General features: G+C 50.3%; 1 protein-coding gene across 1 annotated transcript in view; it reads right to left on the bottom strand.

Moving 5' to 3' along the window:
- The window catches only part of LOC103917204 (syntaxin-binding protein 4-like), a 31,693-nt gene extending 15,944 nt beyond the window's left edge, over positions 1 to 15,749 (bottom strand). Inside the window, exons 1-5 of the mRNA XM_009324313.1 lie at positions 15,703 to 15,749; positions 13,966 to 14,039; positions 8,819 to 8,914; positions 7,953 to 8,022; positions 6,878 to 6,952 (exon numbers count right to left, since the gene is read on the bottom strand). Coding sequence (XP_009322588.1) covers positions 6,878 to 6,952; positions 7,953 to 8,022; positions 8,819 to 8,914; positions 13,966 to 14,039; positions 15,703 to 15,749 — 362 coding nt within the window. The remainder of the gene's footprint in view (positions 1 to 6,877; positions 6,953 to 7,952; positions 8,023 to 8,818; positions 8,915 to 13,965; positions 14,040 to 15,702) is intronic.
- Between the last annotated feature and the right edge of the window lie 16 nt (positions 15,750 to 15,765).

Here is a 15,765-nt window from a genome sequence, read left to right as displayed (position 1 = left end):
TACCAAGTCTATAGGGCCGATGCCCTCCAGCAATGGGGAGCAGACAGAGCTTTCTCATGCACAAGGGTATAATCCCCCTAGTTTCAAGAGGTTGTGCAAGACTTAAGGTCGATAATCAATCTCATGGCAGTGTAGCTTTCCTGCGATGGGCTGGAACTTCAGTGTGCTCCTTCACTGCCCTGGAAAGCGTTCAGGGTGACCATGGGCAAGAGGAGCTGAGAAGGGACATATGGACAGGCACTGGTGACGGGGACTGTCCTTCCTGAGAGAGGGCAGATGAGTGCAGGAGCCCTGCCTTGCACCCTGCCCTGCACCCCTGCCTTGTGCCCCACTGCTTGGACCCTCCCAGGAATCAGCTGGAATAATTTCACCCCCAGCTATAAGGCTCAGAAGTTTTGCTAACAGACCAGACAAATTAAACAGACTCAGAAGGAGCTGTAACTATGCAACCATAAAACAAAAATGCTTGGCCTATTTGTGACTCCTTCCAGAATAGTTAAATGTAGATTATTCTCTGTTTTTCCTCCTCCTTTCCTAGACAGAAAGCAGATCCTGCTAGCTCTTGCTGGGGTAAAGATGGGAGATGGCTTCTGGAGCACATGCAGAAGCAGCAGCCCACTCTCTGAATCCATCCATGGTGATATCCTCCATGAACATCGCAGGATAAACTCTTGGAGCATACGACCTTAACAAAGACCTGCACTTGTAAAGCATGCTGGGGCAGTGCAGGCTTCTGTACTCTTCCCAGCAGCTCACAGCTGAAGATGCTGAACCAGGCACATGCTGAATTTACAGATACCAAGATCAGAAGGGCTTGTCGGTGAATTCAAGAACAGGGAGGAATGGCAACCCACAAACATTCAGCACGATCCGTCTGTCTTGAGGTAACCCCCCTGCTTCCTATACTACCTCTCTGTAAAGCAATCTCATCCACTGCCTCCCCTGGAAAGCTGGCTTGGTGCCCGAGTGCCTTCATTAATGCTTTGCTCCCAGGCTGCGTTTGACCACCATATAACTACCCAAGTGCATTGAGTCCTTGATGAGCTGTAACTACCTGCACACAACAGGCGGATTGCTGCACAACCTTCCTCTTCCCAAGTGTGACATGTTGAGTTCTTAAACCGTTACGAACCACGTTTACCAGCTCCTGCCTCATTTCTGTAATCCTTCTTTGAGCTGCCTTGAGCCTCTCACATCCTTTTGGATGAGGAGGCACGGAAAGGGGATGCCATGTTCAAGCATCAGCCTCCTGTTCCCCTCCCTGCCACATTGGCTTGTTGGGCAACATGGCTCCCAGGAGCAGCACGCTGTGCGACTGTGCAGTCTTCTCACTTCTTAACCCAACACTTCTGGATCAATCCAACCTTTTGGCAGAGAGAAGAGCCTCAAGGATGACTAATTTCTTACAGGTGTCATTAAACCAGCAGCCAGGCAATGGGGAGGGACCCTGAAAGTGTTTCTGTGGCCACAGTAACAACATTAGATGTCCACTTTGAAGGCATGAAGGAATTTCCATGGGAAGGTGCCTTCTTGATGCTGTAGCCACAGGAAAAGCCTGGTTATGAGTGGCTAGCTCTCACACTTGACAGTCAGAAAAGCTCAAGACATAAATCTGTAGGAAACCAGCCACAGCAAAGTTTCCTCAGCGAGGAGACTGCTCTTACACACAAGCAGACGATGTGTCATCTGTGTACTTTACCGGGATAGATGTTATGTATCATTGGCTAGATTAGAGTCAACAACATTAAATGATGAATGAATCATCAGCTCCTTAGGTTCCTGCTGGAAATGCTCTCAGTAATTTACATCTTCCCATTAACAACCTGCTCATTAACAAACTTCAAAGACCAGTGCCTGCCTTATCTAATATTGCCATCAAATGTATGCCTTATTTATTCCATTTAATGCTAATTTTAAATCCAAGTGTCACACAATACTTAGTGGAATGCCTTGGTGAATCCCAATACTTTGCATCAACACTATTGTCTTATCAACTAAACCCATGACCTTAAAAAAAGATGACTACTTTGTTCAAAAACCCCACCTTCCACAAAACTGTTGTAACTAGCAGTTTCATAGCGTTAGACACTGAAATAGATGTAAAAGCACTGAGAAAGTGGAAGAACAACTTAGGTGCTATAGGAGTAGGACGGCGGTTTGCCGTTCTGTGGTTCCCTGGGTTAAGCCTTGGATGGATCTTACCTTAGCAGAATTTTTTCAATTAGCCTCTGCATTTCTGTAGGTGATTCACACTCCCGTTGCACTGGTAACTCACGCAGCGATGGCCTTATCCCTCCATGACCTGTTGCAATGTCAGGTCTAACTTGCTGGAAGCTAACGTATTATTTCCAGTGGTTACCAAGCCATCAGCAGCTGGGCTTTTGTTTTGGGCTGGGTGTTTCTGTGGTCATCTGTTGTTACATTTTCCTCAGATAATAATCCATCAGAGCACAGAACAGGTCATGAACTTAAAACAATGGCTAAAAAACTCTTAGTCAATGCAAATGTAACTAGTCTGGCAGCTCTTATGCTCTTTAAGCCCTCCTGAGCAACTCAAACCCAATCACCGATCCATGCTGTCAAACTCTCTTATAAGCAAGAGCAGGTACGACTTGGGCATTCTTTGTTGTTGTTTATTTCATGTCGTCAAGTTCACCCACAAAGCAGTATTTATCATTATTTCCTCAGGAGCCTGAACGACGAGCTCCGAGCCCAGGGTTGCTTTGCTGTAGCGACGGTGTGACTAAATGCTACATCACGGGCGACTGTCCCGGCTCCTGCTTGTTGGTCAGTACTGCAAACCCTGGTTTCACCAAGGACATAAACACATGACTAACTTGAAGCACATGCTTATACCCAGCAGCAAGCAATACACTTTCTGGTGTCAATCCCTCGAGAATTAATTTTGTGCTCAGTGCTGTATTTGAAGGAATTTGCAAGCAGGCAGACGATGCCCAAACTTTGCCAATTAATGAACAAGTACGCTGAAGGAATGCCAACAGGTCTTGCTTTGTGCTTTCAGACACCAAAAGATTTCAGGAGATGTCTTTAATATTTAAAATTTGACCCTTACTAAAACATTCTGAATTGTCAGGTGCCTGCAGGACTAAAATGCCCAGCTTTATTTAAAAAAAAAATAATCATGGGGTTGTATTAAGTGGAAAGTTCATTTTTACAATCCCTTCTCCAGCTCTTTTTCATTGAAGATGCAGACATTTGAGGTCTGGAGGATCCCTGTGACAGAGCTCGCACCCGCACAGCCTTCAGCCAGCCCCACGGGGTGGAGTGGGATAATGGGGTTTGCCAGCAGCAGCCAGCTGTAGGCCGACTTTGCTGCAGATTAAGCAGGGGGGGGGGGGCAATCTTCCTGCAGAATATTGTTGTTTTATCTCATAATGCCTTTTTGCCCTGCCCTTTTGTTCTTGGGAGAACAAAGGGTGAATCCTACATCAAAGGTTATGTGACAGCATAGCGTCTGGAAACCTCAGCTTTGCACCACAGCTGGGGGAGAAAGAGGAGCCTGTGACACCAGATAAATTAATAGCTTGTCTCAAAAAAACAAAGCCTTCAGGTCAGTGGGAACTGTGAACCCAAAGCACTGCAAAAGCATCACAAAAGCAGATTTTCTCGCGCCCAGCACCCAGCAGCTGCAGCATTTCCACCGCTGTCCGGGCAGGATGATGCTCTGGAGCAGCAGCTCCGGCACGAAGCCCAAGTCTGGGAACAGGGACAGGGACAGGGCTGTGCAGAGCCAGCACATCCCGAGCTGTGAGCCCTCCCGCGCTGGCTGTGCTGGGCAGCACATCACGCCGCTGCTTGTCTTTGCTTTTTCATTAATGCCTAGGAAGCGGTGACATGCACAGGTGCATCTCGGCTTCTCTGTAAAAGGATGTGTGCTTTTCCGCAGTGACCCTGGGACACCCCAGGCTTGCAGGAGTCAGCCCCACCACTGCCTTCCAGCTTAGCACCAAGTGCACCAACAAACCCGTGGGCTGAGCCGCCGCTCTCACACGCAGGGCTCACCGGAAAAAAGGGATTACCTTGCATTTGTACCAGGCTGGGCATGAACTCCAGCAACAGCCTCTCTGCTGGTTCCTGGATATTGGTTGACATTGGTTGTGCATTTGCAGAAAAGCAGACTGCTTTCCTTACGGCTTGTTGTGCAAGCCCTATTTATACACCAACCCATTTTCACCGAGATGACTGTGCATATCATGCGGAGATGCAATGTATTTAGCATTTTATCATGCAATTACTAGGAGGGGCAGTGCAGACAGGCTTTCTCGCTGTCATAAACCTGAAAGACCAGGATGATATCTGTGCAACGCACAGAAACAGGGAACTATTGTAACTTTCAGGTTGAGAATGAATAAACAATAATTATGCGTATGCAATAAAATTATCCTCATTAGCTAAAGGTGAGCACAGACGAAAATCAGATCCAACCATCATCCAGACCCAGCGTGTCCAGCTCTAAATCTGAATTTTCTGCTTTAAGCCCTAGCATTACTGCTGCTCTCTGCAGCATGTCTGATGCGACAGGCTGAAAACATGCATCTTATACACGCCAGGACTGAGTTCCATTAAGAGCACAGGTAATTAGGGCCTATAATTAACTCCAGGGACAAATAATAGCGTTTATGACTCAAATTCACCCAAGGGCAACCACAACAAAATGCTACTCAGCTGAGTCATTGGGAAAATTGGCAGGCAGGTTGAATCGTCTTCCAAACCCGGAGTCATTATGTTTCCTCCTCCAGCGTGCCTTGTGCGCTCAGGGTTTATGAAGACGACCTGCATGCGAGTATCTGCAAATACTCTGAATTACACTCCTCCCCGTGTCATTCTCTTGGCTTTCATGTCTCGTGAGCCGTGGGTATCACCTCCAGAGCTGACAGTCCCCGGGAAGTCAGAGAGCCCGGTTCAACCCAGACAGAGGGCTGTCTGCTCGCCCACGCTCAAGGACAGATTTAAAGGATAATAGGGCATCAATAAAATAAAGACAAAACTAAGGAGAAAAAAAAAAGTAGAAAGCAGAAAAATCCTTCCCCTGTTGCCACAGCCCTTAATCCTGGAGATATGTATTTGTGTATTAAACAGTTTACGAGATGATTATGTAAGTGAAATCTCTGCAAATCTTTTAAAAAAAGAAAATAAATAAACTGATTACTTCCCCACTCACCCACGGGCTAACCTTTTGCAGATTTAACAGATAACCAATAGCAAATGGAGGCCAAAGAAATCGCTTAAAGTTTCGTTGCCCTCCCAGTCTCCCTCGGTCGGTTTACAAGCAGCTCCTCCGCAGGGCGACTGGGGACTGCGGACAGATGCACGAAGGAGCTGGAGCTGCCGACAAAGCCACGTGTGCCTATATTTTAAGAAACATCTGGTGCAGTTTAAGATATTAGGACGCACACCGAGATGCCTGAACGGCTTGGAACAGATCGGCATGGGTGAAGGCAGAAAACCTGCTTTGGGGGCTCTGGCTGAGAAATAGAGCGTTTCCCTGAGCAAACCCTGCTGCTGCTGGGCGCAGGGAGCTGCTGAGCTGCGGGAACCCATCCCTCCTGCTGGGGACCAGCCCTGGTAACAGCCACCCGGAGAGGGGACAGCACGAGATGCCCACTGCCACTTCCACCCCTAAGGCAACACAGGGGACCACTGCGGCACAGAAGCGCATCTTGCGCAACCTTACTCGGACCGAAAGAGGGTCAAACTCCTGAGTCTAGCTCTGGTGACCTGCTCACTTCACCCAGTGCTTCCTCAGCAGCTGCTGAAGGACTTGCAGTTAATGTAATAATTTGAGGTGTTATTTTCACTGAGGGAGGTAAAAAGCAGTCCATCATTAATAGCAAATAATTCTTCCGCCAGAATATTACTGTGTCAAAATTAGTCTCATCCCTGTCATTACAGCACTCTCGCTATTCTGCTAAGGCAGTAACGCTCCACAGCTGCTGATGGATAAGGAATGAAACCATCATCTCTGACGCTAACGGGATGCGGGTACGTTGAGCAAACGACTCTGTGATCTTCAGGCACCCACACACAGTACCAAGCCTCGGCGCCACCAGCCTGCCTGCCCACGACCACAACTCTGCCTAAACCCGCTCTCATTTCAGTGGTTCCTGGTGCACCTCAAGTTTCTATTCAGCAGGGAGAGGATGCTGCAGCACATTGCACCAGATCTCCCAGGGGATGCGAGCAAAGGACCCCACTAATCCCATACCTCGGATTCCACAACCCTGCCCTCTCTCATGACACCATCATTGTCCCACACAGCTTAAATCCAGCCAAGACAAAACTGAACTCTTTCTTTCTCCTTTTGAATCCTCCAAGCCTCTCTAGAGAAAGCGTTTTCCGGGGAGCAGTGAGGGGAGAGGTTTCAGGAAGAAACTGCTTGTCCTCCCTGAGAAGGAGGAATCCTCTGGGGAAGGAAGACACGTCTAACTGGAAAGGAAAGGGAAGATCCTGCTGTCCTTCTGTGTCTTCATCTAAAGCTCTGTGCAGGACGTGATAAGCCATAGGCAGCTCAGCACCACACAGCAGAGCTGAAGGAGCCTGTGCCACCCTACAGCCGAGGCTGGAGCTGCCCTGGTCCTTGCTGGGGAAACGCCTGCAGAAGTCTGCTCGATGCCGGGATGCCCAACGGACCCAGCACAGGCTGGGCTGGAGCCAGGTCTGCAGCTGGGAGCCACCAGCTTTGCTTCCCTTCCCATTACAGCTCCAGCGTGTTCCCACCAGTGTACAGTTATCAAAGACCCTTGGCCACCTCCGTCTTCACCATGGGCTTTGAGCCCGGTTAGCTCAAAGGCAGCCCAGCTACGGTGCTGATGAGTGCTGCCGATCCCCCTTCCTGGCGCGAGATGACACCCCTTACCTGGCGTCGTCATCGCGGGTTATAAGAAGGCGCATGTGGCTGGTGGCTGACGCCGTCCTCAGGATGTCCACAGCCCTACGAGACAAGGACCACAGCACGTCAACGCCGGCTTGCAGCGATGCTCCACCGAGCTCGCCCAGCCGCGTGTCAAAGCTCACAGCAAACTGGGCAGAGACCCATGGCCTGGGCAAACCCCATCAGCAGCCAACTGACTTTTTTTTGGCTGGACGCCTGTGGAGCGGCCCCATTCCCTGCCCTGGCAGCAGGGCCGGAGGGCAGCCAAGTCGCAGCCTGATGAATCTTCTGCACTAAATTAGAAGTCCCCAATAACAAAGCAGACCCAGAAGACGCACGTGACAGTGAGCAAATACCTCCCAGCACATCTCCTCCCTCGGGAAGTTTCTGCCTCAGAGATGACCACTTTCTGGTTGAAAATCCACATGTCCCTGTGGGAGTCAGGGCAGCGCGGGGGGGACAGACGCAGCCTCCCTGCAGCTGCAGAGATGTCCTTGGGGACCTCCTTCATCAAACCTGGCCGCTCTGGGGGTTTTGGGAGCAGGAGAAGCTTCTCGTGCTGCTTCCCAAGCATCCATCCAGCCTAAGCACGCCATGCAGCCGGGCAAGGCAGCAGTGGGCTAGCACCACGTTTAATGGAAAAGGGGTGCCTCAAAAGTGCGGTACTCCTCTGGATCAGTTAATTATTTTCTTGGCAGGGAGCTGAGGGTCTGGATTGCAGCTCCAGAGGGAATTCCTGGCTAATCTCTGGCGCTGGGAGCTGCGAGGCTTGCTGGGAAGCTGCAGCAGATGGAGTGGGGGTGCCAGGAGCTGTTAAAAACCCAGCATTTTGGGGAAATGTCTGAATATCTCACAAATACAGTTTGGGTTCACTGGTCTATTTTTATATAGAAGCTTTTCATTTGATAATTCCCGAGTTGGCTCTCAGGAACAGCACTGCCTGCATCAGAGTGCAGACAAAGCGATGCCCTGGTGTCCTCCATGCAACCTGCAACCTAAGCCACTTCACAGAATTATACAAAAGCAACAGGAATGCAAAATTTCTGTTTGGATATGGTACCTCTCGCTTGTAACCCCAATTAAGGAATCTCCATTGACTTCCAGGATCTGGTCACCTGGCTGCAGGCGCCCTAGAAAAGAAAACTAATGGATAGAAACTGCAGAAAATACAGCTTGAAGGGACTGGAAGAGGTTGGACAGTTTCTCCCTTTGCCCAGAGACAGGATGAAATATGCATAGGTCGTTCCTGAGATGCTCATCCAACCTGTTTTTCAAGATGTCCATAGATGAAGTTTCTGCAACCTCCCTGAACAACCCGTGCCGGCGTTGCAGCACTTCCTCTGCTGGAGGAAGTTACAAAAGTAAATGCTGAGAAGTGCAATAAAGCTTTTACTTAATTCAGTTTGAGGTCAGGTAGAAAACCACGAGTGGCACGTCCACCTGTTCTGGATTTATTTTTATTAGATGGAAAAATGATGTTGTAACATTTGAAAAAAAAAATATCTTTCTGGCTTAAGTTATGAAAGGTGAACTCTGCAGAGCCCTGCCTAACACCTCCTTATTTGAAGACGCTCAGGATGAAATCAGTGGCCTAGAGCAGAGCTGAATTTGCAAAAGGATCTCCAGCCATTTTGGGGCTACAGGCAGTCAGTGGCACGTGGGAAAGGACAGGCAGCCAAGTGAAGTTCTTTGTGTGGCAGGGATGGATCCTGCTTTAAAGACATGAGGCAATCATACATACGCTGAGAAGCCAAGGCAAGGCTGCCGTCGGATGTTACAATGATTGCCACAGTAAAAAAATACCCCCACTGCTGGAAAATATGGGAGGAAGCACCTGAAATGTCTGATAAGGCAACATATAAAATAAATACAGAGTCTTTTGGCTTGTCCCAGACTTTGTGGCACTCTGCACCACGTTTAACTCACCGTCCGCGTAAGCAACACCCCCTGGAAGGATCCTCTTGACATAAACTCCATATTCTTCTCCGGTGAGTTCCTTGATGCCACCAATTACCTTAATACCTGGAAGAAGAGAAGTGCCCGTCACACAAAGACACAAAGAAGCGCAGTTTCCATGGGCCGTCTTGGAGGGACGCAGCCTCCGGCACAGCTCCCAGGCACCCCGGCACCGCCTGACACCCCTTTTAAAAACCATTTGTGGAAAGTCCCATGTATCCCCTGCACTACACAAGCAGCAGCAGAACAGGATGCGGCCACTGACACAACACAAAGGCTAAAGGCATCTGATAGCATCTGCTCGGAGCAACAGCTACGGAGACAAAGCTTCCGAGAAAGGCATAGGCAAGGAGCGACCACCTTCCCCAACCCAAAGTTCATCGCTTGCAGTTAAATCGGTCACTGATGGGTGACTGTGCTCATGTCTCTGATAAGACTTGTCATAGGAAACATTACTGGGGACACACGTTTGCCCCAGGAGACCCCCTTTGAGGTGCAACATCTGGACAAGCCCCAGGTTCAATACAGTGATGAGAACATCCCTGCTGCAAGCTCGCCCGCCTGCCAGGCTCCAGCAGCATCTCCACCGCAGCCTTTGAAGCTGCCACCGATGACAGAGCTGGACATCAGGAGCAGCCACTTTTTATCAGTGTTTGAACCCAGGAGGAGCAGCCCAGAGGCAGGAGCCAGGGTGCAGAGATGACCTTTGGTGCGGCTCTGAAACCCCCCGTAGCAGCACCTTGGCAAAGGGCTCTCACGCTGCACAGCCACCTCTCTAGCCACGGGACCTCTTCTTGTTGGCGTGTGCAAGCTGGCTGGCAGGAAAAGGCCCAAGAGACTTATTTGTCCAGGGCTCATTAAGTCCTGCTTTGAAGATCCGGGCTGTGGACAGAAGGATTAAAAAGCCCGGCCTTAATTAACAAATCTCTCCCGAGAGCTGCTGGTCAGGCATTTTGCCGCTCTGGACAGGAGGGCATGTTGAGGACAGGCGACACTGCAGAGGGAGGCACTGCCAGCGTGAAGCCAGCTTCATCCTCTGGCTGCTGTCCTGGGGTGATGAGCTGCTCTGAGCCTTGGTGGGGTCCTGGGATGCACGAAGTGACCCCGTGCGAGAAACGCCTCCCTCAAGGGGAACAGAGCACAGCTTCTTCCCCAAAACACGAGACCCCTTTCTGGAACGAGCAGGAGGGAAGAGGAGTGGACCCTGGATTGGGATTACTCAGGACAACGGCACTATTTCCATCCCTAGTTCCCTTCCCTTTATAACCCAAGCTCTGCTCTAAGGACCCTTGCAGTTTTCAGCTACTTTCGGGGAAAGACCTTGTCTCTCAAGTCACCTTACATTAAAACTGTGATTAAAAACAGATTTATCTCCATTTTTCATTTCATTCCCATATGCACCAATTGCTGCTTCTCCCAAGCACAAAACCCCAGCCCCATCCAAGTGCTGAAGTTTATTCCCTGGGCTTGATGCCTTAAACCACCCATCCCCCGTGTGCCCGGGAGGAGCTGTTTTACTGATGGCAGCGGGAACTCATGGCAAAACACCTCAGGAAAAGGCACCAATGTTGTTCTCCATTGCATTTTTTAAGAAATTCACTAGAATTGGAAATACTGCCCAAAAGAGGTATCTCCGAGCGGCGCGAGCCTCACCAAGGCATGGAGACAGGTCAGGCGCCTGCGGACCAAAGTGGGGAAGAGATGCTGCAGCCTCAAAGCCCAATGACAGAAGGTAAAACCTGCTTATCGCTGAGGGTGCTCGGCTGGAAAGCTTCTCGGCTCCCGACCGGGCTGGGGTGGCTGCTGGTGGGCTTTGCCACCGGCTGGCAGAGAGACCCTGGAGAGCAGGCTTACACTTGAGATGGGTTTGGGAAACCCCTTGCATGGGGGGTCCTGCAGAAGGAAAGCCCCATCGGTTCCCCTGGACGGGCGGACACTGGAAGTCCGGCTTAAGCCAAGGCGATGACTCAAGAAGTTGTCATATGTCTTTCTTCACACCGGAACATGAAGTAATTAGGAATGATAAAACGCATTAGACAAATCATGTAAAAATCTGCATCTCAGAAGAGGCGCAGCTGTTGCATCACGCAGCAGCCCAACAGGACCTGCTTGTGACAGGCTCCTCTGCCGAGGTATCAAATCAATAATGACTCATTTCCCTTTTGTGTCCACAAATCAATTGTAATAATGGTTTAATATAGCTGAAGTATCTACAAATCCTCCTTTATCCCCAACGATGTCAGGAGAAAATCCGATCTTGTTATTAAAATTGGTGATTACTCACCGTATTGCTCCTGGAGACACTCAAACTTTGACGGCGGGGAGGAAAAAACCCTGACTTTTAACCCGCTTGTTGGCAAACCAGCTGGGTGCTGGCAGGCTCTGCCCACGCTGCCCTCCCACCCATCGCCTTGCCGCGGAGGCACTGCAGATGCCAGTCCTGCCCCACGAAAGATGCACCGGGGAGTCCCCACTAGGGCGGGGAGGAGGAGGAGGAGGAGGAAGGGCTCACCCCTGCCAGGGCGCGGACCCAGCCGTGGGACAGCCTGGGACTGATTGCAACAAACCCGAATCATCAAAGACTGTGGTGGTAGCATTCCTAGGAGTCTTCATATTTTATAAACACTTACTTCAATCAAATTTATATTTGGGACCCAGTGTAGGTACATAACGGCTCTTTAATTATCACAGCATCAAAGTCCCGCTTATTAAGTCATACTTAGGGCCAGATAATCTAGCCTATTTTGGATCTCTCTCTTTAATCTTTCCTGTCTGGCAAAGGTCCTGGAGCCGATGCCCATGTCCCCAATATTTTCTCTTTTGCGGAATAAATGTTTATGGGGAAACTCCAGGTGGGCATACAGGTTAGACTGACCAAGACGGTGTTTTCTTGAGATTCCTAGTGATCCTATAAATTTCTTCTAGACCCTCGAGCTTCTCTGGCACTTCTAATCCTGCTCCCACTAATGCCAGTGTCACAGCTCTCAACTTCTCAAGCTATAATCTCAACTGCTCCCGGCTCCCTGTACCACGGGTCAAGAGGTGTCCTGGCTAATCTGGTTGTTTAGCCCAACTGTAATCATCTCCGGCACATCCCGACCCCACCAGCCGCTGTGCCGCACTCCCAGCGGTCTGCACGGAGAGAGGCTGCCCGCTTTGTGCCTAAGCCAGCAATGTTCAATTACATTTCCCTTAATCCCTCTGTTGATCTTGCAGCCCCGGCCAGCTTTTTCTGTCTGGAGGAAGGGACAGATTGGACTTGAATCACTCACTGCCCTGTCCTAAGAAGATGAAGGTCAAGATAATGGGATCTCAGTGTTTCTGAGAAATGCTTCTTGATCAGCACTTCCCTTTGATGGCTATTCTTTAATTCAAAGTTCAGGTTTTAGGAGCCGCCAGGTAACCCCTTTGAACTTCTGCTGAGGTTCACATGTGGGTTTCCGCCTAAAGCCACAGAGCAGCAGACCCGGGGCCAAACGCTGACCTGCCACGCCGGAACCGAGCGGGCTGATGCTGCCCTAAAGAAATTCTGCTGGAACGATACCCTCATCTGAACATAAGAAACTATGGAGGCACCTTTTTTTTTCCCCAAAAAACCATTATTCTGAGCAGCTACACCTATGGCAGACACGGGGCTCCGGCAAGCACTGCTAGGTCCTCAGCAGAGAGGGGTGATTTCTGGAGGATGACTCAAGACAAGGTCTTGAGTGTTTCAAGCCTCACAAGACAGGATGAAGAAAGCTGATGACGGCATTAGAAAATCCACATCATTCCTGCAGCACATTGTAAGACCCTGTAGAGGGTCTGCAAGACCCCGCAAAGACCCTCTGGCCACAGACTGGGGGGAAAGGAGGAGTACTGGGACCCAGCAAAGTGGCTCGCAGTGGGCTGTAACGCCTGTGCACCTCTTCCAGAGCTCAGCGGCAGCCCAGTCAGGCTTTTCTTGGTCTCCTCCTTTAACAAGCTAATCTAACCCAATAGCTAAAATCCCATCAATTCAACCAAATCCACCTCTGGAGATTAAAATACCATATTCACCAAGCAAAGACATTTCTCTGAGCTCCTGTGAACATGATGAACAGAAGACCAGGGGAAGAGTCAAGCAAAGCCTTTCCTCCACAGCAGAAAGCCCCATTACCCAAGAGCTGGAAACAGCCAATAATGAATCTTAATTAATCTCAGGTCTCAGGAAACCTGACCTTGTTTCTCTGGTGAGTTTGACTTCTCAGGAGGGGTCCCCAAATGGTCACCCAGGGACCTTACCAAGGGGCCCGCAGCTGCTCTGCGGAATGATGGGCTGCACTGGTAATTAAAAGTTATGGAGGAGACTGCATGGTGGACCCCAAGAAATCCTGATGCAGGATTGCAATTTTTTATAAAGTCCATGAAAGAGCACCAGTATTTATGCTGCTGGATACACAGAGGTCAGATGAGATGCTATACCGGCTCCTTTTGGGCTGAGTTTCATGAACCTGCGGCTATTTCTCACGTTCTGATGGATATGACCATCTCTTTTCCCTTCTCTTCCATGCTTTGATGTTCAGAGCACCGTGGAAGGACGTCTGACTCGCTCGGTGCTCATACCCTTACCCATGGGCCAAACTTTCCAAAAACAACTCATACAGCCCGGTCCCCAGGAGAGCTGCAACGCCCTGCGTCGCCCGTTGGGGTGGCGTCCCGGGGGGCCCTGCCTGCAGCGGGGCAGAAGCAGAGCCGGCAGGGGCAGGCAGCTGGGAAGTGCTTGGGATTTTATTCCTTTTTTTTTTTTTTTTTAATTTTAAATTTTAATTTAATTAATTCAGCAGAAAATTCTGAAAAGCTTTTTTCCCCCGTCCTGCTCAGGGGAGGGGCTCTGGCCCCAGGCTCCTGCACAACTCTCAGCACTGCAGCTGCTCACCATCAGCAGGGAATTAGTCGGGATTTTGACCTTATTTTAACCTCCCAGCTGCAAAAGGTGCTGTCAGATGCTCGGCACAGGCAGGCACAAGGACCAGTATTTCTGTGAGATGTCAAACTTCACACAGGGAGGCACATCACGACAGGGGTGCTGAGGACCGGGGGGACGTTCGAGCTGCCCCAGCCCACCCCGATGTCCCTTGCAGAGATTCAGTACTCACCCAGCCCATTTGCACAGTCGTGGAAATCAAAGCAGTGCACGGTTCGATCCATCCCGTATGGTCCCATGAGCGTCCTGGGAGAGAGAAGAGAAACATCTTTCTCTCACAGGCTAAAATAAACAGATGCACAGGCGCCCAACCAACGTGTGCACAAGCACATCCTTACCACCACCCTGGATGTTGCCCCCAGAACGATGTAGACACGCAGGTTGAGGGACACGACCCCGCATATTAAGCCCACGCTGGCAAAAAGCAACACCCTCCCACCTCCCCCAAAATTTATACAGATAAATGAAAGAATATGTGCAGGGCTGGACATCATCCTCCCCACCCAGCAGATCTGATGGACCTGTCTGTGATTCATTACCCCAGATTAACGGGGCTGGACAGCTGTCCAGCTCCCGGGAAATGAGATCAGAGCTTGGACCAATGTTCTGGGAATAAACCAGTTTCACAAATGCAGACAGCCTGTAATGAAGACAGCCAGGCACGATCTGCTCCCAAGGTTTTGTAACGCAGGCAGTCTCCATCCCTCTGGCAGGGGGTCTGGAAAAGGTGGATGCAAGATCTGCTGAGCCGTTTCAAGTCCCTGCCTCACCAAGTTGAGGGTGGGAGCTTCTCATCGCAAGCCAAAGTGGGTGGAAGAGCATCGTACACCTGGGTTTCCCCCATGCCAAGTAACTCTCCCAACTGCCCCAGTCTCCCCGTGAACACCCGCTGGCAAGGTGGGTGTCCCAAATAAATGACACTGAAAGCTCCACTCTGCCCTAGCTGGGGACCCTGGACTCCAAACCTGGGACCACCAGCGTTTCTCCTCCTTGGGTGGCCCGTGGTGGTCACCCCCGTGAGGATGGATGGACATGAGGATGGGTGGACCTTGATCTGACAAACCCAGAGCCAGGCGTGGCAGGTGGGAAACCAGGGGTGAGGGGTTCCCAAAACACTCCACTTCCCAGGATTTAAGTCGCAAGAGAAAAGAAGTTTCTGAATCAATATTGAATCCCAAATCTGGATAAGGCTGAGGAGGGACAACACTGTGGGGCACAACAGGCTTATCCGAGTCCAGCGGGACGTAGAAGAGGAATAAACCTTGGGGACCACTCTTTGCAGGCATCCAAAATACCTCTCAAAATATCAAGCTATCTGCAAAGCCAGTAACACCCACCTCTAACATTCGGACTGGAAGCTTTTTCTCCTCATTAAAAATACGCCCTCCCTTGATACTTTTGCAATGTTTCACGTATTCAAGAGACTGGACAAACCACTGGCCACATCTGGCTGTCAGAAAATGGAGCCTGAAGGCGTCCCAGAGCAGCCCTGGGCCCAGACTGGTTCAATTTACCATCCAGGATTTTCAAAGTATTTTGAGTAAATCACCGAGGAAACTCTACCACGAGTAAACAGAAATAGCTCAAACCAGGCTGAAACGCGACATAAGGATGGAGGTTTCAGTAAAGCAGATGCCTACTTGATACGATCAACTTTTACACCCAATTTGATGCATGAATGGCGGAGCAGAACCGAGCTTCGCTAATGCTAGAGACGCAAGAAACCCAACAACAGGCACTAGTGATGGTGTTCTCAGCTCTTTCTGCTGCGCGCGAGCCGCCTCCGCCACCTAACCCTGGTCCTGGAGAAGCCACAGCAGATGACGCTTGGCTAGAGGTGGCCACCGGGACACCCAGGGCTGCCCTGTGCCCCCTCCCCAATTCCTGCCCCGGCTGCGGGGGGGATTACCTGCTGATGATGATGGCTCCCTTGTAAAGGACAGAGACGGTGGGCATCTTGCTGGCGGCGGCA

The sequence above is a fragment of the Pygoscelis adeliae genome, unplaced genomic scaffold (genome assembly GCF_000699105.1).
Source record: "Pygoscelis adeliae isolate BGI_AS28 unplaced genomic scaffold, ASM69910v1 Scaffold595, whole genome shotgun sequence".
Lineage (NCBI taxonomy): Eukaryota > Metazoa > Chordata > Aves > Sphenisciformes > Spheniscidae > Pygoscelis > Pygoscelis adeliae.
The sequence above is the reverse complement of the archived record's forward strand: the minus strand, read 5'-3'. Positions and strand labels throughout refer to the sequence as shown.